Raw genomic sequence first — 22,164 nt, forward strand, 5'->3', positions numbered from 1 at the left:
TGAGAGAAGTGGTGAAAGGTTGATTGCATCGGCAGTTGTACTAGAGTATTGACAAGTTGCAAGTAATTATAAGTGGAGTGAGGACTTTTATGTCTATTTCCAGACCTGAATGTAACTCACAACAGCTGAAAACCAGTTGCTTCAGCATCTTTGTTTGTATTTATTACATTTTGACCCAGACTTCAAATGCCAAAAATCCAAGGACCTTTGGGAGAGATTTACAAGTATTTTGAAGTCAAGCAGTTATATAATTGTTTTAGATGCTGCACATTTATTCTCTGTAGCTTTTCTGGAATAGCAATGGTTGATCCACTTTCAAAATTTATAATCTCCAATCCACAGATGACTTTTGATAACATTTAGGTACTATTTTCTTCTAGGCTTTTCTTCAGATTCTTTTTTCTCTCTTAAATGATAAAAAACATTTCTTAACATCATTAAATGTTATTTGAAGCATGATTGTTAATTTTGCATGATTTCCACTGTATGTATCACAATTTGTTTATTTTTCCTTTTATATTGAGACTTTTTTCTATTTGTTAGGAACATCTTTGTACATAAATCTCTTCCCAATTTTAAAGCAAGTATTTTTCAAGCAAATGTACTGTTATATTTGTTGCTACATAAAAACCTTGGAGTAATTGCAAAATGTTTTATATTTTCAGATTATAAGTATGTGTGTAGATAGACGGACAGATGGATGAATGAATAGATAGATAGATAATGCTCTTAACATTCATACTTTTCTTTCTCAGGAATTCTTCATTGCTTTGCGTCTTGTGGCATGTGCCCAGAATGGATTGGAGGTTTCACTGAGTAGCTTGAACCTGGCTGTTCCTCCACCAAGATTTGTAAGAAATGCTTTTAAATTTAAATTTTATTTGATTGAAAAAGGTGATACCACATAATTTGAAAATTAAAATTACTATATTAAAAAGTTTTCCTTTTAACCCCTATCACTCAGCTACCTGATTTTCTTTTTTTGGTGAGGAAGATTGGCCCTGAGCTGACAACTGTTGCCAATCTTCCTCTTTTTGCTTGAGGAATATTGTCACGTCTCTAACATCTGTGCCACTCTTCCTCTGTTTTGTATGTGGGATGCCACCACAGCATGGCTTGATGAGCAGTGTGTTAGGTCTCTGCCCAGGATCTGAACCTGTGAACGCCTGGCCACTAAACTGGAGCACATGAACTTAACCACTAAGCCACCAGGCCAGCCCTTGATTTTCTTTTTTAATGGCTGCTGCTGTTACTAGTTTCTTATGTATCCTTTCAGAGTTATATGTGTATATAAAGGAATATAAATACTTATTGCCTAATTTTACATTAATTGTAGCATATTATATGCACAAGTCTATACCTTTTTTAATAATATGTTTTAGAGGTCTTCAGATATCACATAAAAGCTTCCTCATTCTTTTTCATAGCTACATAACATTTCCTTGCTTCTATTTACCATAATGTATTTAACTTTGTATTGATACACTTTTAGCTAGTCTCTAATCTTTTATAATAAAAAATGCTGCAATGAATAATAACCTTGAATATCTGTCATTTTGCATATACAGAAATATATTTATGTGTGTAAATTCTTGGAAGTTGAATTGCTGTTTGAAAAGTTTGTGCATTTGTAATTTTCACATACAATATCAACTTGTCTTCCATAGTGGTTGTACTAGTTGGTACTCCCACCAGCAATTGGTTGAGTGCACTATTGCTAACATACTGTTGCCAAACTTTTGGATCCTTGTCAGTTTGATAGATGATAAATGGAATGTAAGTGTAGTTTTAATTTGTCCTTTTGGTTTTATAGAGTGAGGTTGAGTAGTTTTTCTCATGCTTATCAGCCATTTACATTGCCTTTATGTGAAATGTCTGTTTATAGACTTTGCCTATTTTTCGAGGGTTGTTGATCTTTTTCCTATTGAATTCTAGAGGCTCTTTATATTAAGAAAACAGCTTTGTCTAGATGAGTTGCAAATATTTTTCCCAGTTTATCATTTTTCGTTTGACTTGGTGATGATTTTTTTCCATAAAGAAGTCATTGTTTTCTATGTAAATGAATTATTAGGATTTAAGTTTTTCTTCTGGTTTCTTTTTTCACATTTATGTTTGCCGTGATATGAGATAGGAGTATGGATTCAAATTTATGATTTTTTTCAAGATGGCTACTTTAGAGACCTAATACAGTTTATTGAATGTATCAGTCTTTTCCTTACTGATTTGAAATGCCACCTCAATCATGTGCTGAATTCTCATATGTATTTTGATTTCTTTCTGGATTTTTCTGTTCATTCCCATTGATGTCTTTATCCATATGCTGATCTCACACTGTTTTTTTTTTTTTTGCTGAGGAAGATTCACCCTGAGCTATCATCTATGCCAGTCTTCCTCTTTTTTTTTTGTCCGTGGGACACCTCCACAGCATGAGTGGTGAGCAGAGTAGGTCTGCTTCTGGGATCCAAACCTGTAAACCCAGGCTGCTGAAGTGGAGTGCGTGGAACCTTAACCACTTGTCCACTGGGCTAGGCCCTGATCTCACATTGTTTTAATTATCATATTTTGTAATTTATTTTTATATCTGTCAGAGGTAGTCCTCCCCACTCTACTCCCTTTTTCAGAAGTTTCATGACTCTTCTTGTTTTTAACTTCAGTATCTTAAAAATATTTGGTCTGAGTATTATGAATTTAACTTTAGTTTTGAGAATTTCTGCACTTCTAAATTTAGGTATAGAATCAGCGGTTAATTTAGGGATTCATTGTCTAACTATGTTATTATAAAAATGTTTCAAATATATTCATCTGTCTCTATAAGCAGATAGACATAATAATTTGGGCATGCTCTTAGTAAGTTCATGTACCTAGAAATCCTGAGTTGGGTTCTTGTACCAGTGTGTTTTCCTTAAATAGTGTTGGGAAAAAGTCATCAGTTAATAGGACCATAAATATTTCTGTTACATTCAGATATCTTTATCTTGATCTCAGTTGTAATAAGATTTCTTCTATAATATATATTTTAGTTACTGCTTCACAATCACTTATGCAGCTAACTCAGTTATTTTTTCATTTGTACTTAGATGAAAGTCTAATAGAATTAATGTAAAATAGTGTGTACTGTGCAGTGAGATCCAATGTTTTGTGTGAATGTATTTAAATTCAAAGACCATTTTGTTGTTTATTGATGTGGGGTTTCAACCCTTCATATACTGAATTTTCATTTTAAGCATGATGCCAGTAGTCCTTTGCTAATCAGTGGAACCTCTGCAACTGAGCTCCCGTGGGCTGTAAAAGTAAGTAAACTTTGTAACTATTCTCTTTTTACCCTTCTTTGCTTCCGTATAATCCTCTCCTCCTGCTTCCAAAATATATTGCAATCTGCACTAGAGTTTCATTTTTTACTGTTGGGGAAATACTGATAGTAGCAATCTTTTTTTTTTTTTTTTTTTTGAGGAAGATTAGCCCTGAGCTAACTACTGCCAGTCCTCCTCTTTTTTTTTTTTGCTGAGGAAGCCTGGCCCTGAGCTAACATCCATGCCCATCTTCCTCCACTTTATATGTGGGACGCCTACCACAGCATGGCGTGCCAAGTGGTGCCATGTCTGCACCCAGGATCCAAACCAGCGAACCCTGGGCTGCCGAGAAGCGGAACGTGCGCACTTAACGCTGAGCCTCCTGGCCGGCCTGTGATAGTAGCAATCTTTTGAAGGGTCCGACAGGTCTGTCAATCATTTTGTGACAATTAGTATTGGCTTAATCTCATTTCTGTTACATAGTGTAAACTAAAAATGGTGACGTCATAATCCTGTATTAACTAAAATATTTGATGATTAAGTAGTTTACCTGACTAGTATTATTTCTTACTTGAAAATTCTGGTTAACTATATATTCTCTTTATGGCTCTAAAAAAAATAATTCTTTCTGAAATCTTTTTCTGAAGTGGGTATTTTGCATTATAGCTATTTGGAGGCATCACACTGGTTATAGCTGTGTTATTAGATTTTTAAAATTGTAATTTTAGAATAATATTAGAATATAGCAGATCAAATGACCTTTAATAAATGTGTACATTTTTGTCAGAAAGCCATTTTGGTTTGTATGTCTTTGTGTGCTTGTGTTTATTAACTAATTTTAAAAAGTATAGGGATTTGGCCTTGACTGGGCAAATCATGAAGAATAGTATTTTATGTTTTACAATTAACTTTCCGGGGTTTTAGGAAATGTCTTTTTATTGATAAGGAAAAGAAATCTTGCTTTGGGAAAAATGGGGGAAACTGATATTGATGCCTGTGACAGCAATTTTGTTTTTGAAATTTGAGTTTGAAGTGTAACTAGCACCATGTTTAGGAAGTCGCTAACTAGCTGTGTGTTCTTAGAAAAGTTTCTTACTTGCTGTGGATCTGTGTAAGTGAGAATGTTGGACTACCTCTTCTCAAAGCCCTTCTATCACTGAAAGCTTCTGAATCTAACCTAACAGTAGAAAAGCAAAGATAGTGTTCCAGCTACAAAAGGAATGGAGGGGTTACTGAACTCTTGAGTGGAGTAAATTAAATTATTATTTACTGTAATGTATTTTGATGAAAATGAAAAATATTTTTTAAATGATAGTTTAAAAAAATGTTTATTTTTTGAGGACTTGATTTTTAGAACTGCAGTCGCCTTTACTTAACTTGTGATGTTTTTTATATTATAGTCTGAAGATAAGGCCAAATATGATGCTATTTTTGATAGTTTAAGCCCAGTGAATGGATTTCTGTCTGGTGATAAAGTGAAACCAGTGTTGCTCAACTCTAAGTTACCTGTGGATATCCTTGGAAGAGTAAGATATTATTAAATTCTAAATGTAATTTTTATGTATTTTAATTTTGTGTCTATTAGGAGCACTTATAGCTTATTGTTAAAAAATACACAGGTGTTTTAAAGTTGTATTACTACAGAATTTTTTGTTCTGACTATACATAAAATTACTGCCAATTTATTTCTTTGGTTATTCCTCCTAAAATATGAGTATTTGAAATTATATATATATATGCCCATCAAATAGGTCTTCTGTTCTTTATGTACATTGTGACCTCCTAATTCCTTGTCTTAATTTGTGGAGACCATCAGTATTTTACATTTGCCGCCTACTTCATGACTGTAACATGGGGCCTTGTCATAAGGAATAGTTTCATCTCTGAAATCATAAATCTACTCTCTAAATAGAACTTCCTGTCTGCCTTCTCTGTGGCTGCGTATAGACTACTGAGAAAGTCTAGTAAAGATTGGTGTCATCATAATTTCGTGGTCACCAACTTCAGCAGGGCTTTCCCTACTGCCAGCCACTCTTGTACTGTTTCTCTAGTGGTTTCTCTCTACCCCTCTTCATATTTCAAACCTTATCTCCTCTCATTAAACCTCCAGCCCTTTCTTTAATCCACTGCTAAGACTACATAGTGTCAAATCCTGGCTGCACCATTTCTTAGCTGTGTGACCTTTGGCAAATCATTAGGAAACCATATCTTAGTTTCCTAATCTTTCAAATGAGCGTGTTTTCCAGTTTATAGGGTTGTAAGGATTAAATGTGGTAATGTATGTAAAGTGCTTAGCAGAGCATTTGGTCCATACTCTTTGAGTGCTGGCTGCCATGATGATGATCACAATGACTGCCACTAAACCACCAGTAGTAGTACCACTGGAGCAGTGTTATATAGCTTAGGTGCTCAATAAATATTAATTTAAAATTGATTTTCTGGTATTGTTCCCCACTATTCATTTCTCCACTGTGTGGTCAGTGTGAATTTCTAAACTAGAAATTTAGTCCTGTTATTTTTTAACTTAAAACTAACCCTCTCAGTAGCTTTCCGTTGCATTTAGGCTGAAGTCCAAGCCTCTTTCAAGGCATTTAATGACCAAGCACTTGTTTATCTCCACTCCTGTCTCTCACCAGGACACTTTGTCTTCTTGCCCTGAGTAAAATTTTGTTGAGTGACTTAAATATCTTTTTTCCAAGGATTTAATGTAGTGTTTTTTAGGTTTTTTTAAAGATTGGCATCTGAGCTAACATCTGTTGCCAATCTTCCTTTTTTTTCTTTTTCTTCTCCCCAAAGCCCCCCAGTACACAGTTGTATATTCTAGTTGGAGGTCCTTCTGGTTGTGCTATGTGGGATGCCACCTCAGCATTGCTTGATGAGTGGTGCCATGTCTGCACCCAGGATCCCAGCTGGCAAAACCATGGGCTGCCAAAGTGGAGTGTGGGACTTTAACCACTTGGCCAGGGGGCTGGGCCCTAATGTAGTTTTATAAGTGGTCTAAAGCTATGGAAACTACTCCAGATTTAGACCTAATCTACCATGATCTTTTAGATTCTATTTTTCCTTTGTCAGCCCTGGACATTAGCTGGTTAAAGGTTAATAACACAGTATTCAGTGGGTATTTCTTTTAGTTGATTAGAGATTCTGTAGTGTAGGGAAAACAATAATGGACTTAGTTGAAAGTCCTCACATTGAAAACTGATTCTTTTACGTAATGATAGTTGCATGATCCTGGATAAGTAATGTCTAAAACAGGGTTGATAGTACCACATGGAGTTGTTGCATGACTTAAATGAGGTGATGTTTGTGAAGAAGCACTGTAGTTGTTTAAAGTACTGTGTACATAATTGTTTTCTTACTTGAGAGGAACAAAATATTTTCTTTAAAATTTCGTAAAGGAATTTCTATTTAAAAAGTATTAAGAATTATTACTTCTTTTTACAATAATGTTAATATAGCACATCACAGTGATAGAATAAAATGATTAGTATAAATGGAAATTCTCAGAGAAATAGATATTACAGTGTTTAGGCTAAACTTTTCCTCCATTTTTATATTTGGTTTTTACAAGTAGCACATGAAATGAAAGAACATTAATCTTTCTCAATTCTTTGTTTTTAAAGGTTTGGGAGTTGAGTGATATTGACCATGATGGAATGCTTGACAGAGATGAGTTTGCAGTTGTAAGTAACCTAATACTCCTAAAATCTTAAACATTTTAATGGTTTTCTCAAGTGAAAATTTCCTGTTTTAGTTCATCCTTAGAGGAACACTATGTTTCCCTAAGATTGTTGGTATGAATATCTTTATCTAGAATTTATAGGTAGTCAATAAATATTTTTAAACAAATGGATGATAGAAAATGTGTTTTTGCCATCTTCATTTTATTTGACCTTACGGTACATAGGAATATATGCTTTGGATAATGCACTGTAAAGATGCTGAATGGTATTATCTTTTGTATCCCAACTTGACCACACATCTCAGTACCTGCTTCTGCTATGGAATAATTTTACTTCAAATATACCCCCACGTTTTCACTTTTGATTTCATTAAAGGAAAACATGAATAACACTTCAGTTTCACTTCATTAATGAAGGCAGACAATGTTTTGACATATTATCTGAAGACCTGTTGTCCTTAGTAACAGGATAGTTAATTCCAAGTAGAGTTGCATTCATCTCTTCTTTAAAGGTTAGATAACACTCTGCTGTGAACTCATGAATGGTAGATGTCTAATCCCCTTTTTAATCTCTTATTTGCTAATTAGTCTTCAAATTTTCTCTCTTTATTTTGCTAAGGAATTGTCCATTTCTTTGACTTTGAAACTTGTTACCACCGATTTGCATTGTTCTTTTTAATCTCTTTTGGGTTTGTGGTTGTGCTCCTTTCTCATTCCAAATCTTATGTAGTTTTGCTCCCTCTCGTTTTTGGTTTAATTGGATTTTTTTAATTTTTTTTTTAAAGATTTTATTTTTTCCTTTTTCTCTCCAAAGCCCCCCAGTACATAGTTGTATATTTCTCATTGTGGATTCTTCTAGTTGTGGTATGTGGGACGCTGCCTCAGTGTGGTTTGATGAGCAGTGCCATGTCCGCGCCCAGGATTCGAACCCACGAAACACTGGGACACCTGCAGCGGGGTGCGCGAACTTAACCACTCAGCCACGGGGCCAGCCCCTGGTTTAATTGGATTTTGTTTAGCTTATTGATCTTTTAAAAGAGCCATGTTTTGGATTTATCTTTTCTATTATGTTTTGACTTTTTATTTCATTCTTTTCAGCTTTCATTTTAATTTTTTCCTAGTTTCTTTTGGTTTACTTTTTTTTAAATTTCTAATGATAAGTACTAAGTCTCTTTATTCTTTATTATCTTTAATATTGAAAACATTTAAAGGACATATTTTTCCCTGCACACAGGTTTAGCTGGATTCCATAGATCCACTGGTACAAAGCATTCTTCTTTTCACTATTTTTCAGATAATTTTTAGTTTTCTTTCATCATCTATTTAGGAATATATTTCCTGAATTCAGTGTAATTAAGTTTGGTTTTTGTTAACTTGGTGTATACTTTTAGCTGGATTAGATTATGACTAGAGAATGTGGTCTTTAAAATATCTACTTAAAAACATTTGTTAAGGTTTTCTTTGTTGCTGAGTTCATGACCTATTTTTACGTTTCTGTTCAGAAGATATTAGACTTCTGTAAATCTATTATGTTGATTTTATTATTTTTCTGTTTCTCTTTGTCGTTACTTTTTTTTTGCTCTTTCATAAATTTTATTCTGTTTATATCCCAAGAGCTGAATGAAATAGGCAGAATACATATTATCACATTTGGAAAAAAATACAGAAATAGAAATTTAAAGTGACCTGAGTTGATGGTCAAGGTCCCTAGTCTTTTATTTTAATGTAGGTGATGTTTGGGACACGGCAGAGGATGCCCCTCACAATGGTGACAGAAGTTATCCCAGCTGTGTATCAAAGGTGGGATGCTGTAGGGAAGGTGGTGCATTGAAGAGATTTGGCTGATGATGTGCTTTGAAAGACTGTCAAACTCTGTATATTAACTTTCTAAAAAGTGGTTTTTGTTTTAAGAATATTAGTACAAAAATCTTTGCATTGATGAGAGGTATAGAGGCATTTTTTTTTCTTGTAAAGACAAAAATTAAAAATTTCAAAGGAGTGTTTGTACTAGCATTGTTAGTACAGGTGGAGAATAGTATTATCCTCATTTGATAAACAGTAGTATAAAGTAAACCTTTATTAAAAGAATAAGAATAAACAACACGTCTGTAGGAAATTACTACTTAAAAAAATAGTGAATACCCATATACCTTCTCCTAAATTTACTTTTCTTTTTTTAAAAGATTGGCGCCTGAGCTAAAATCTGTTGCCAGTCTTTTTTTTCCCCCTTCTTCTTCTTCTCCTCAAAGCCCCCCAGTACATAGTTGTGTATTCTAGTTGTAGGTCCTTCTGGCTCTGCCATGTGGGATGCCACCTCAGCATGGCCTGATGAGTGGTGCTAGGTCCGTGCCCAGGATCCAAACCAGGAAACCCTGGGCCACCGAAGCTGAGTGTGGGAACTTAACCACTCGGCCACGGGGCTGGCCCATAGATTTACTATTTTTAACTGTTTTGCCACATTTGGTTTCTTTCTATGTACAGTTCTTTCAGAAATTCTTTGCAACGTTACCAGGCTTGGTGCCTTTAATTTTGGTATGATATTAGTACTGCTTCTGCTCTCTTTTTATTTGGATTACCTGATAGTTCTTATGTTTAAAATGTATCTTTTTTTTTTTTTTGAGGAAGATTAGCCCTGAGCTAACTGCTGCCAATCCTCCTCTTTTTGCTGAGGAAGATTGGCCCTGAGCTAACATCTGTGCCCATCTCCCTCTACTTTATATGTGGGACGTCTGCCACAGCATGGCTTGCCAAGTGATGCCATGTCCGCACCTGGGATCCGAACTGGTAAACCCCAGGCCGCTGAAGCAGAACGTGCACACTTAACCACTGCGCCACCGGGCTGGCCCCTAAAATGTATCTCTTGAAAATGGCACATTACTGTCTTTTAATTTTTTCCCTAATTTGACAGTTTTTGTTTTTTAAAAAAAATGACACATATATTGACTTTATTCCCCATACCGTATCTATTTATTTTACATTATTATTTTCTTTTTTTTTTTTTTTAGTTCCTTATTGTTACTGGTTGTCAAATTGTGATTCATTCATCTTTTCCCCCCTTATTAATGTGGAAATTCTATGTCTGTTCCATTAATGGTTAACACACTTTTCCCTGTACTTATCATACTTATTTCTCCAGTATTTGAAAACAAGATTGTTAACCCTTGCTCCAGTAAAATGAGACCCTTAGGTTATTTTCAGTTCTTTTCTTTCCCCTTTACCTTCCAACCTCTCAAGATTTTAGAACATTTTTTTGTCACTAAAATTCTAGATTTTAGTTAATTTGGTTCTTTGGTTCTAGGATTTTCTGTGTAGTTTTAGCAATATTAATAGTCTCACTAGCATTCTTTTGGGTAGAATTTGCCTGGTATATCTTTTTCCATCTTTTAACTTTCATGAATGGGGCACCATAGTCCATGCTATTTTTAAAAATTATAATTACTACAACATAGCCATTGTAACTTAAACTGTAAGTCATGATTTTTATCTTTATTTACAAGCATCAGTATTTTTGAAAACTGAATTTTAATAGTTGATTTTACTCTTCTTTGAAAATTGAAGTAATTTTTAAAATACTCTTTCAATAGTGGAATAACCCTGCATTTTAATTATTTTCCTAAATAATGAAATGTAAAGTTAATGTACTTATTCATATGATCAGTTCTTTTGAACTATGGCAGTTTATACTCTGCCAGTTTTCTGGTTTGTTGAAGTATAACAGAGATTTTTTTCATATCTTATTTTACTAATTAAAACTGGATTGAACATGAGAATATTTATTTTCAAGACTTAGCTCTAAAATTCTTACCCTTTTCTTTTTGGGTTAAATGGTACTTTTTGTTGGTTTTAAAGACCCCATATCTGCTCTATATTTATTTTTTAAGTGGGAACAAATAAAAATGAAGTTAATGAAAGATTCTACTTGGTTTGTTGAATTACAATATGGATTTTTTTTTTTTACAGTAACTTCTTATTTTACTAATGAACCAAAACTTGAATGAACCTGAATCTTTATGTTCGAGACTTACCTTTAAAATTTTTAACCAGTTTCTTTCTTTCCTTTTATAGCATAAACGGAATTTTTGGTTGGTTTGTTTTTTTAATTGGAATAAATGAAGTGAGAGATTTAACTTGTGTAACTTCTGTTGCCATGTGAACCTTTAATGAATGGTCCTTGTTTCTTTTCAAATGTAAATACTTTTTCATATTCTCTGAAGCTTAGTGGATTAATTAAAAATCCAGAGTGTAGAATATCTTTGAGGGTTTTTTTAGGTGAATTTGTAAAGGTCAGGCCTTGGCATGCCTTGGGTGTTCTGGCCACAACTAAAATGGCTTTTGAGAAGGGTGTGTGTGTATGTACACACACAATAATAAAATGGGTTTTAAAAATAATTTCTATGTCCTTGAATGTGGATTTTTAAATGTCTCTATCACCAGTATTCTGTTTGCTTATTGGTGAATTATATGACTAGAGTATAAGGGTAGTGGAAATATATCTTCCTGAATTTTACTTCTGACTCATTTAGCTTAGCAGAAAGTCTCTGACAGGGCATTAGCTTTTGCACAAGGGCTAGATTTTCCGCTGATGTCATTTTGAAAATTCAAAATATATATAAAATTATAGTATTGGTATTGATCCAAGAGAAGTGACTAATAATCATGTTAAAGTTTATTTTTTCTTTTGTTGGGATGAATTCCACAAGTTTGCAGTCCTGTTCTGTGAACTAGTTCTTTGTTTTATTGAGGCTGAAACTACTGCTTTTAAACTTAAAGGGAAGGCGTCTAAATCTAGTAATTTACTATTTGGTAAATGAGCTTATGCTCATGCTTTTTCATATATTTTTGGAATTGGACAAGATCCTATAAAGTAGTTCCTCTAAGCAGGGCAGTTAGTAGCAGAGCCAGGGCTGAACATGGGTCTTTGAGATCATAGTTTTTTTGTTTTGTTTTGTTTTCAAGTAAGCTTTAAATTTTGGAATGGTTTTATATTTACAATAAAGTTGCAGAGATAATGCAGAGTTCCTCGGTACCCCTCACCCACTTTCCCCCATTGTTACCATATTACATTACTATGGTACATTTGTTAAAACTGAAAAACCAACATTAGTACATTACTGTTAATTAAACTCTCCAGACTTTATTTGGGTTTCACCAGTTTTTCCTTTCTGTCCCAGGATCCAGTCTAGGCTACCACATTGTATTTAATTGCTGTGTCTCCTCAGTCTCTCTGGTCTGTGATAGTTTCTGTCTTGCCTTGTTTTTCTATGACCTTGGCATTATTTAGGAGTACTAGCTAGGTATCCTGTAGAATGTCTCCCAATCTAGGTTGGTCTGATGTTTTTCTTGTGATTAGACTGGGGGTATAGGCTTTTGGAAAAAATACCATGTGTGTGAAATGACTAGCTCATCACGTTTATCAGGGGGTACATGATGTGCCAGCACTGGTGGTATTGACCTTGATCACTTGGTTAGGTTTCTCCACTATAAAGGTACTTTTCCCTCCCTTTTCCTACTCTATTCTTTGGAGAGCTAGTCTTATGCCCTTTTTACTTTGTATTCAGTCTTCATATCTATCTATTGGTTTTTACGTTCTTAACTAAGCCTAAAGTTTTTCTGTCAGGTAAGTTCTTAGACTGAAAGTGGTCTAAATTTTTGTCAGTAGCATTTGTTGGGTCCTTATTGTGTGAAGAGTTTTTGGCATTTGGAGATTTATAAAGGACCTGTACTTGTCTAATATTAACCTGTTTACGTTGTATTGAAATTAACTTTTTATATGTTTGCTACTTTTATGGGGTTGTAAAAGTGAGAAATCTTTTCACTTCGTAGTTCTAGTGCCTAGCACAGTGCCTGGTGGCTCGAAATTTCTCAATAAATGTTTTGTTGAACTAAATTGATGAAAGAAACTTGTATTACTTGCAAAACACAAGAAACGTCTGATATTTTCATCCCGGATTGCTATTTTAAGAAATTATAACTGGAAATTCAAATAATTAAGTAGACAAATGAGCAAATAAAACTCCTAAGGAGACTCCTAAAATACTAGTTCTCAAAGTACGGTCTCCCATCAGCAGCATCAGCATCACCAGAGAACTTCTTAGAAATGGGCGTTATCAGGTCTTGCCCTGACCAACTCAATCACAACCTCTGGGGTAGGGTCGAAACATCTGCGTTTTAACAAACCTCCATGTGATTCTGATGACCACTAAAATTTAAGAAATACTCCCTAAAAAGCATAGAGGATGACAAAAAAAATCAAAGAAAGTAAGTAGCTACTGGTAATTGACTGCAACAGTGAAACTAAATCCCCTCTTTCTCTGCTATCCCTGAATAAACTCAGGTTCATTTTTGATGGTTTTACTTTGAAATCATCAAGAAGATACTCTAAGTGCTTCCTGTTAAGTGTGTGTCTCTCTCTAGCGGTATAAATCCATTTTCTAGAACAAGTTGCCAGCCAGATTTTTTTTTCTTTTTTTTGTTTTGGTGATTAGGTGCATCATTTGATTTAGTTGCTGTATGTGTTTCAGTGGCAGACTTTGATTAGGATAAAGTTCAATATAATAAGAAAACAAACAAAATCACAACCTAGCAGTATACTGTTCACTTATTCTGTTGTGTTGGTGGAAAAATTTTTGGCTTCAGTTTTGTCAGGAAAACTATTTTCAAGTCAACATGAAATTAATGTGTTGTTTTAACTTTGAAAAAATGTGTTGTCTGTTGGCAGCAGATGGCTGACATTGCTTTTTTGCTTCTGGTGTCCACTTTTCCAGGAAATGACTCCCACCTCCAGCAAGAGGAGTGCTGACCTTTAATGTGCATGTTAGTCACTTCTTTTAGATCAGTGCCAATATAATAATATTACATATATTGTGAATTTGGTTGAAAGTATGTGTTAGCCAGATTGTTTTCCTTCTGGACTTTTAATCTTTTGGAGATGGAAAGTTTATGTGTTTCTAAAAAAAATTCTTCAAGTTGACTAGTGAATGGGGAGAGGAGAATTCTTGATTTGGGTCAAATGATTAAATGTGGTCCCAGGACAGACAGCATTAGCATCACCTGGGAACTTGTTAGAAATTCAGATTCTCTATCCCATCTCCAGACTTACTGATTCTAGAATTCTGGGACCAGGGCCCAGAAATCTGTGCTTTATCAAGCTGTCCAGGTAATTCTGATGCCTGCTAAATTTGGGTACCAATGGGTTAAAGGTTAGTTTTATTGCTTGTAGGGAAGAGCATGGTGGTGTAAAATTACATGTGCACTCCTAATAAAGCTGATCAAATCTGGAAAAAACAAGAGTTTTGTAGCCAGAAGATCTTGGTTTGAACCCTACTTTATCATTTCTTAAAAATAGAGTGCGAAAGTTACTTAGCATCTCTGAGCCTCAGTTTCTTCATCTGTAAAATGATATTAGTAATCTCAGAAATCATAGGTCGTTGTTCTATTAGGTGCTCAATAAATATTGACTTGAAGCCCCACAAAACTTAATTTAGAATTAGAAGCAAACTTCTTTTTGGGGAGAATTATCATTTTCAACAGAAGAAAAAAATATTAAGAAGAAACACTCAAGCTTCTTCCCAGTTGCTGTTGGAATCTTTCTGGAGGTTCCAGGTTGCCTTGTGTAATTTTATATGCTTGAAGATAGTCATGGAAACTTTTTTCTTTTGAAAGTCTTGAAGGTGCCTTGAATTCTTTAAGATGGAGGGTATATCCTGGGACAGTTTATATACAGGTTGTCCCACTTTGTGCAAGTGCTTTATGTACTTAATAATGTAAAATAATTTTTAATAGGTAATACATTCTCTTGGTTTAGAAATCAGTACAACATAGGAAGATATTCAGTGGAAAAAAATCTCACTTCCAACCTTGCCCTCAACTTCTCCGTTTATACCTACTCCAAAACCAACTAACTACTTTTCTTAGTTTCTTGTTTATCCTTCTGGAATTTCTTAGTGCAAATATAAACACATGTGAATAATTATTATCCCCAGCCACAAAGGATAACACATACTATACACTGTTATACACACTGTTCAGTACTATACTTTTATCGTGTTTCGCAATGTGTCTTGAATATCTTTTCACATAGAGAGCACTGATTCTTTTCTTTCTCCTGGTCAGCTTTCTTGAGGACTAATTTACATACAGTGAACTATATTCAGTTTATGTATATAATTTAATGGGTTTTGAGAATTGTATATACCTGTGAAGGTGTGAAGGTACCAGCACAGTTATGATACACAATGTTTCCTGTGGGCTTTTGGTTGTTGTTGTTTCATAGTATTTCATACTATTTCATTGTATAGATGTACTGTAATTTTTTAACCAGTCTTCTGTTGATGAGCACTTGGGTGCTGATGCAAACAATTCTGTAGTTAAGCTTTTTCATACTGCATTTCCTATGTAGACAGGTAAGTCTGAGGATAGATTCCCAGATTTGGAGTTGCTGAGCCAAAGGGGCAGTAAATAAATTTAGTAGATGTTGTCACTTTGCCCTTTGTAGGCTTGGTACCAGTTTGAGCTCCCACTGGCAGTGTATGAGAGTGCCTGTCCAATCTAGCTAACAGAGTATGTTGTGAAACTTTGCATTTTTACCACTTAGGTAGAAAATGGTATTTCAGTATAGTTTTAACTTGTAATTTTCTTGTGAGTGAAAATGAGCGTATATTTGTGTGTTTTAAAGAATGGATCATTCATAGTATTTACTTTTCTGTAAAATATCCGTTCATACTCTTTGCTCATTTTCTTATTGGATTTTGTTTTTTTTCTGTTAATTTCTAGGAATTTTTTTATATATAAGGGAGATTAGCTCTTTCTTTGCAAATACTTTTTTCCCAGGTTGTTTGCTTTTGACATTGCAAGAACTTTAATTGAAGGGTGTGTGTGTCTGAGTTTTGGCTATTCAGGATATCTTCCTGAAAGTTGCTTAGCTTTGATTTATTTCCCTTTCTCCTTCCTTCCTTTTATCTCTCCCCTCTTCTTCCTCCTTTCCTTCCCAGCCTAATTTCTTAAAAAAAGGATTTGAGACAGCTTGAAGATGCTTTGTTGTTGAAAAATAATCAATTCAATGGGTGAATGTTGTTAAGTGATTTTAATATATATGACCCTGGCTCATTTATTTTGAAGGCCATGTTTTTGGTATACTGTGCATTGGAGAAAGAACCTGTGCCAATGTCCTTGCCTCCAGCCTTGGTGCCACCTTCTAAGAGAAAAACGGTCAGTATATCAGGCTCTATGCGGTTGATCCCCTCTTCAGCATCAGCCAAGGAACCTTACCACTCCTTACCACCTGTAGGCATTTTACCTACCAAAGCACCGTTAAGACAGGTATAGATTTATCAGTGTTAAAGGACTTTTTTTTTTTAAACAAAGTGCATGGCATTTAACAGTTGATTGCTTGTTGAAGATAGAAGGAGCAATCAAAGGGATCAAACGTTTAGAGCTCCCTCTGATTAAACCTGTATAATGTAATGTCCTAGAGAAAACAAATAATCGTCCTCCATTTGGCTTTCCTTAGGTCATATGGATGTTTCATTGGCTTTGCCTTGATCTACCTGGAATTAGAGTTGGAGATAGAAGATACTCCGTGCTAATCTGGCATGCTTGCCCCAGCATAGTTAATAGGTGTTTTTGTTTGTTTAATCTCTAGTTAACTCTTGATTTTGCAGGATCAAATTATCAAATTTTGGATCATCCAAGTCTTTTTGTCGCTCCAACCTGCTTCTTGTCAGGTTGAGTAACGAAAAGTAATGACGGGATATGCAAATCAGCCAGTTCAGCTACAGTTAAGAATGCTGAGTGAAACTATTAAAAATAGAGATTGAGAATTATCTGTATATTTTGTTTATACAGACTCTCCCAGTTACCCATATTAATGTGGTCATTCATAAGTCAAGAGTTAACTCTGCTTGAATTTAGTTGTTATGTAAAAGAAAAAAAGCAAAGTAAGTATCTGTAAGCGTAATCCCAAGTGACCTATATTTTGCTTCTGTAGTTTTCTCTTCACCACAGCATTTCCATTGGGGTGTGATGGAAGTGATACACTGTTGCTGTAGTTAGTGGGGTAGAATTGCTCAGAATTTGTGACAGATACTGTCATGGGTTGAAAGAGTGACACTTCAAAGTTTGTTTCATTTTGGCAGAAATGCTATATATATATATTTTTTCCTGTAGTGGGTTGTATCCCCTGCAGAAAAAGCTAAATATGATGAAATCTTCCTGAGAACTGATAAAGACATGGATGGATTTGTGTCTGGATTGGAAGTCCGTGAAATCTTCCTGAAGACAGGTTTACCTTCTGTCGTGCTAGCCCATATTTGGTAAGACTTTATTTAAATTAATGTAAAAAACAAATATGGTTTTGCATCAACTCTAGTTTTGTGCATTCTTATTCTTAGACATTTGTAAATACGGTAGTTTTTGTTTCAGAATTCTTTATAGAGAAGATTTAAATCTGAGTATTTCTTCTGGATAATAGACAAAAGCTTGAGAATGGGTTACCTGAAGCTCTATGAGATTAACAGTGTCCATTAGTCATTATTAGAATGTTGAAATGCAGCTCTGTTTATATCAGATAATTAAATTTTTAAGGGAGAATCCAAAAATCTGAAATTTAAACAGTATTAAAAACAGTATCTTGAAGGCATACTCCTGTAATTCTGTAGGATGTATGTACACTTTTGTACCTTTACATAGGAATTGCACACTTCATTCTTAAAAAAGACAAACTTCAGTGTCTCTAGTGAATTTCACATTAAAGGAGATAATGTATATGAAAATGCTTTATAGTGTGCCTGCTGCCATTACACTTTACTATACCAGAGGTTTTTTTGAGGTTTTCAAAGGGCAGCAAACATCAGAAGTGAAACCACATAGTTGCCAAGAGAAACTTAGAAAAGAACAAAGGGGGACAGTAGATCTGCCTTGAAAGGAACAAGAACTCAAGACTGGGAAAGATTAAATATGTATAACTAATAATAGCTGCCGATTTTGAGTGCCTGGGCTAGGCACCGTGCTCAGTAAATGGCAGCTGTCATGGGCTTGGCATTATGCCCAGACTTTTTATGCACTTTGTCTTTAATTCTCATAGTAACCTTGCAAGATGGGTATTATCTCCACTTTAGACATGAAGAAATTAATGCTTGGCAAGGTCAAAAAATTTGGCCAAGATAACAAGAAATAAGTAGAAAAGTTGGAATTCAAGGTTTCTTTGACATCATAGCCTATAGTCTTTTGTCAGGTCACATTACCTCTCAGTGAATCAAACAGATCAGGACTTCAGAAAGCTGAGCTTTAAAAAAAAAAAGAAGAAGAAAAGAAAAAGCAAATAGAATAAAACATTTGCTGATTCCCTTCAAGTGATTTTGTAAAGCTTTCCAGATTGTTGCCTTCTCTTCGCATGTGATCTGCATTTGCAGCTGTTGTTTCTGCTTTGACTTGGTGATCCTTATATCCTCCTACTCCAAGAGTTGCAGGAAGCAAGCTGACATGGAAATTTTTGCCACTAATGAACCAAATTTGTTGAAAGTTAGGTGGTTTCATTTTTAATGTCTTTTAATGTTGAAAATGTTGAGAGTAGAGAACATTGGAATTCTTTGCCCCAACACAACTCTTACTCTGTAGTGGTTCTGGAAATTTGAAAGAAGGCACAAAGCAATCCCAGATTAGAGGCCTCTGCTCAGCACCAGGGTGAACGTTTTTATTCTCTCTTTTTTAACCTTTTTAGGTGGTCTCTGTCTTCCAACATTTGAGTGAGTTTTGGGCAGACCACAAGTTGTGACTTTTTATTTTTAACTCAACTCATCATTTTTAAGAAGCTGCATAGTCATATTACTTTTCCCCTGGATTTTTGGAATAGTAGTTGTGGCATTTATATACTATTCATTTTGTTTATTTGTACAGGGCATTATGTGACACAAAGGACTGTGGGAAGCTTTCAAAGGATCAGTTTGCCTTAGCTTTTCACTTAATCAATCAAAAGTTAGTAAAGGGCATTGATCCTCCTCACATTCTTACTCCTGAGATGATTCCACCATCGGACAGAGCCGCTTTACAAAAGGTAAGACAACTTAAAAAGAAAACCTGAATGCACTAACAGAGGAACAAGTGTTATGTCAGATGATAGACTCGATTTGGAGGAATAGTGGAGAAAACATATCTAGCTAGGAGTGGAGCAGTGTACTGTTTGTGGATGAGTTTGTGTCTAGAAGTCTGCTCAAATGCCATGTATGACACCCTTGGGCTACAGCTTGTTTACCCCACCATGCATTATACATATGGCAACCATGTTTTCCAATCTGAAAATTGGAAAAATGTGGTCTTATTTTTCCCCTCCTGCGTTTGTGAATTAATTTTTATGGATAAGATGTAAAGTTTAAATGAAATGTATAAGAATTAAATTATTGTGTTTCATTTGATGGTTCATTCTTACCGAAAACAAATACAAATTTGAAAACAAAATCTAAGAGGTATGATTGCTTGGTACAATTTTAAGTAAAATAACTTTTAACCCCCCCCCCCCCCAAAAAAAACATAATGTTGAGGAGAAATTCGTGTGGTTTTTGTCCTACAGGTGACTCTCTATTTCTGAGCATATGATTGAATTCCATATCTGAATGGCTAGAAGCAGGTTTTAGCTCCTTTCAGTTTCTGGCCAGCAGTGGGAATTTTCAAATTACATTGTTTTAGCCATGTTGTACCTTGATTTTTGTCTCCTCATCTAGAAACCCTTCCTAGTATAGTGCATTAACAATATCTTGGCCTTAATAGAGCTTTAAAAAGACTTGCAGGGGCTGGCCCGGTGGCGGAGCGGTTAAGTTTGCACGTTCTGCTTCTCAGGGGCCCGGGGTTCGCCGGTTCGGATCCCGGGTGCAGACATGGCACCGCTTGGCACACCATGCTGTGGCAGGCATCCCACATATAAAGTAGGGGAAGATGGGCACGGATGTTAGCTCAGGGCCAGTCTTCCTCACCAAAAAGAGGAGGATTGGCAGTAGTTAGCTCAAGGCTAATCTTCCTCAAAAAAAGAAAAAAAGACTTGCATACTCCAGTGGCTATTTGCCTTTAAAAGTATATAGTTTGTATCTTTAAATCTCTTGTGACCTATAAGTAACCATTGCTGTGGTGCTTCCTCAGTTATATATAATAGGAGTTGTCAAATGTGTGGTGTGCGGAGAGCTCTCTTTACAATGTTAATAGAATACTTTGGATTTGCATTAATTTTGTCACATAGGTTAGAAAATCCCATTTTAACAAACTTAAAGTCAAAATTGGATTTTTTTCTAAGTCAGCTAAATGGAAATTTACAGCCACAGGGTATAGAAGTTACTTAATAAGAGTTTTTTATGCTTATTTTTAAATAAAATCAGTATTTATCTGTTTTGTGAATTTTTTGAAATTTTTGGTGATATAGGACATGGGTTCCCTAAGTTGGAGAAGGCTAAAAATGATGCCACCTAAAAAGATAAAGGTTACAAAATTGTATTTATGCCCTCTGCTGTAACTGTATCTCAGTTATGAGATGCCGTGTTGTTTCATCCTTTCTTTCACCTACGTAGACTAATTTTTTTCGCTTGTCGCCTTCACTGAGTCTTCCACCAACACAAATTGCAGATACGACAAAACTTTCTGAACAAATTGTGTGTTCATTTAAATCTCTGTAACGTTAGTACACTTTAAGTTGCATCCGCTATACCAACTTTTTAATATAATAGATTTGTCTGAAGTCCATTTACTAGAGCACAGACACCGTTGTCTGTCAGATATCAGTATTATTCATTAAAATGAGATTTTATCATTGTTGTCTTATCTATTAACCAAAGTTTTTAACCTTTAAAATTTGCTCTTGTTTTGTCTTTCAAATAATCTATTTTCTCTTTATAATCTGATTTTTTTAGAACTGCATTTTTTGCAGCTTTGGCTAATCCTTTTTTGATTGTCGCTTTCCTTTCTGTGGTTTTTCTAATTTGGACTATTTTTTCCATTCTGCAGCACTCTGCTTTTCAGTTTCTTAACTCTACTCTCTCAAGGTCAGAGCTTTACTTTATGCCTTTTTTAGCATTACAGTTTTTGGTTTACAAGATATATTTTGAAATTAGAGGTGTTTTATGCAGCAAAGTTGATGCAGAGAAGATACCTAAACAGCATGTTTTTGTCACGTCTGTCACTTGGTCCTTGTGTGCATTTTAACTTGCCTTCCCTAGCCTCTCTGATCCACTTAAAATCACCGAAGTGGAATTTTTGTTTAATGCACTAAACAGAGTGAGAGAAAATCTTTTGAAAGCAGGGAATCTGCTACATTTTTCTTCATATGCCCTCATACTTTATATACTGTTAGCTGAACTTTTTCCATGCTTCCTGGTTGCATGCCATTTTATTGCTTTAGAATGGGAGTTTAATTTTTGTGTCAGCAATTGAGGAGTGACACAAGCTGTACCAACTACAGTGCACTAATCTTCCTTCTAGTCATCTGTGGTATCACCTTATAACTTGTTTGAGGTTAAACTTATTTGTCTCACTCTTATTTGATGGTATTTTTAACATTGAAAGACTGTCAAATGTGAGTCGCTTTTTTTGAGTAAGAGTGACAGAAGAGGTGTGGAGTCATGAGTTTCTTGGTACGCTTGCACCTCTGATAGCAAATTTCTCAGTAACATTTAGGTGATGTAAGCTACTCTTAGTGAGACCAAGTGCTAATTTTTCATTTTCTTCACCTGCCAAACTGTCTGGCCAGACTTAGCTCATAAGTCAAGTTTAGACAGAGTTAAAATCCTAGTGCATACCTGTCACATTCAGAAATCCGCTTTAAGACTTCTAAATTTAATTTAGGATGGTAGGTCTGTGTGTCATTGAAACACAGTAAAACAGTAAGAGGTATATTTGATACAAATCTGTAATTAATATAAAAATGAAAATAATATTAATTGATTCTTATTAGGTGAGTTTTGGTATTGATAGTCAAAAAACAAACAAAAACGAAACCCAACACCTCTGAGGACTAAATAGTTTAGCATAAAGAAGTATAGAAGGAATTATTTGCCAAATTTTATTCATGTACCTGTTTATCAAATTGGCTTTTAGAATAATGGTTTCATTTACCTAAATGGTCATGATATGCAAATGCCCTGGGGCATAGTTTGTAACAGCACTTGAATTTAATCAGAATTCTTCTGATCAATATCTCCTAATAGCTCCATTCAACTT

At 34.9% G+C, this 22,164-nt stretch overlaps 1 protein-coding gene across 6 annotated transcripts in view; it reads left to right on the forward strand.

Annotated features, from left to right (window-relative positions):
• Nucleotides 1–22,164, forward strand: part of EPS15 (epidermal growth factor receptor pathway substrate 15) — a 129,597-nt gene that overhangs the window by 41,473 nt on the left and 65,960 nt on the right. For 3 of the 6 annotated variants that reach the window (XM_023630074.2, XM_023630082.2, XM_070260002.1), the window contains exons 5-11: nt 756–851; nt 3,225–3,290; nt 4,691–4,816; nt 6,914–6,973; nt 16,090–16,290; nt 17,137–17,282; nt 18,865–19,021. In XM_023630074.2, the coding sequence (XP_023485842.1) occupies nt 756–851; nt 3,225–3,290; nt 4,691–4,816; nt 6,914–6,973; nt 16,090–16,290; nt 17,137–17,282; nt 18,865–19,021 (852 nt within the window). Of the gene's footprint in view, nt 1–755; nt 852–1,110; nt 3,291–4,690; nt 4,817–6,913; nt 6,974–16,089; nt 16,291–17,136; nt 17,283–18,864; nt 19,022–22,164 lie in introns of all 6 variants that reach the window. The other 3 variants (XM_023630059.2, XM_070260001.1, XM_070260003.1) reach the window with 2 other exon arrangements.

Source organism: Equus caballus, chromosome 2, assembly GCF_041296265.1.
Source record: "Equus caballus isolate H_3958 breed thoroughbred chromosome 2, TB-T2T, whole genome shotgun sequence".
Classification (NCBI taxonomy): Eukaryota; Metazoa; Chordata; class Mammalia; order Perissodactyla; family Equidae; genus Equus; species Equus caballus.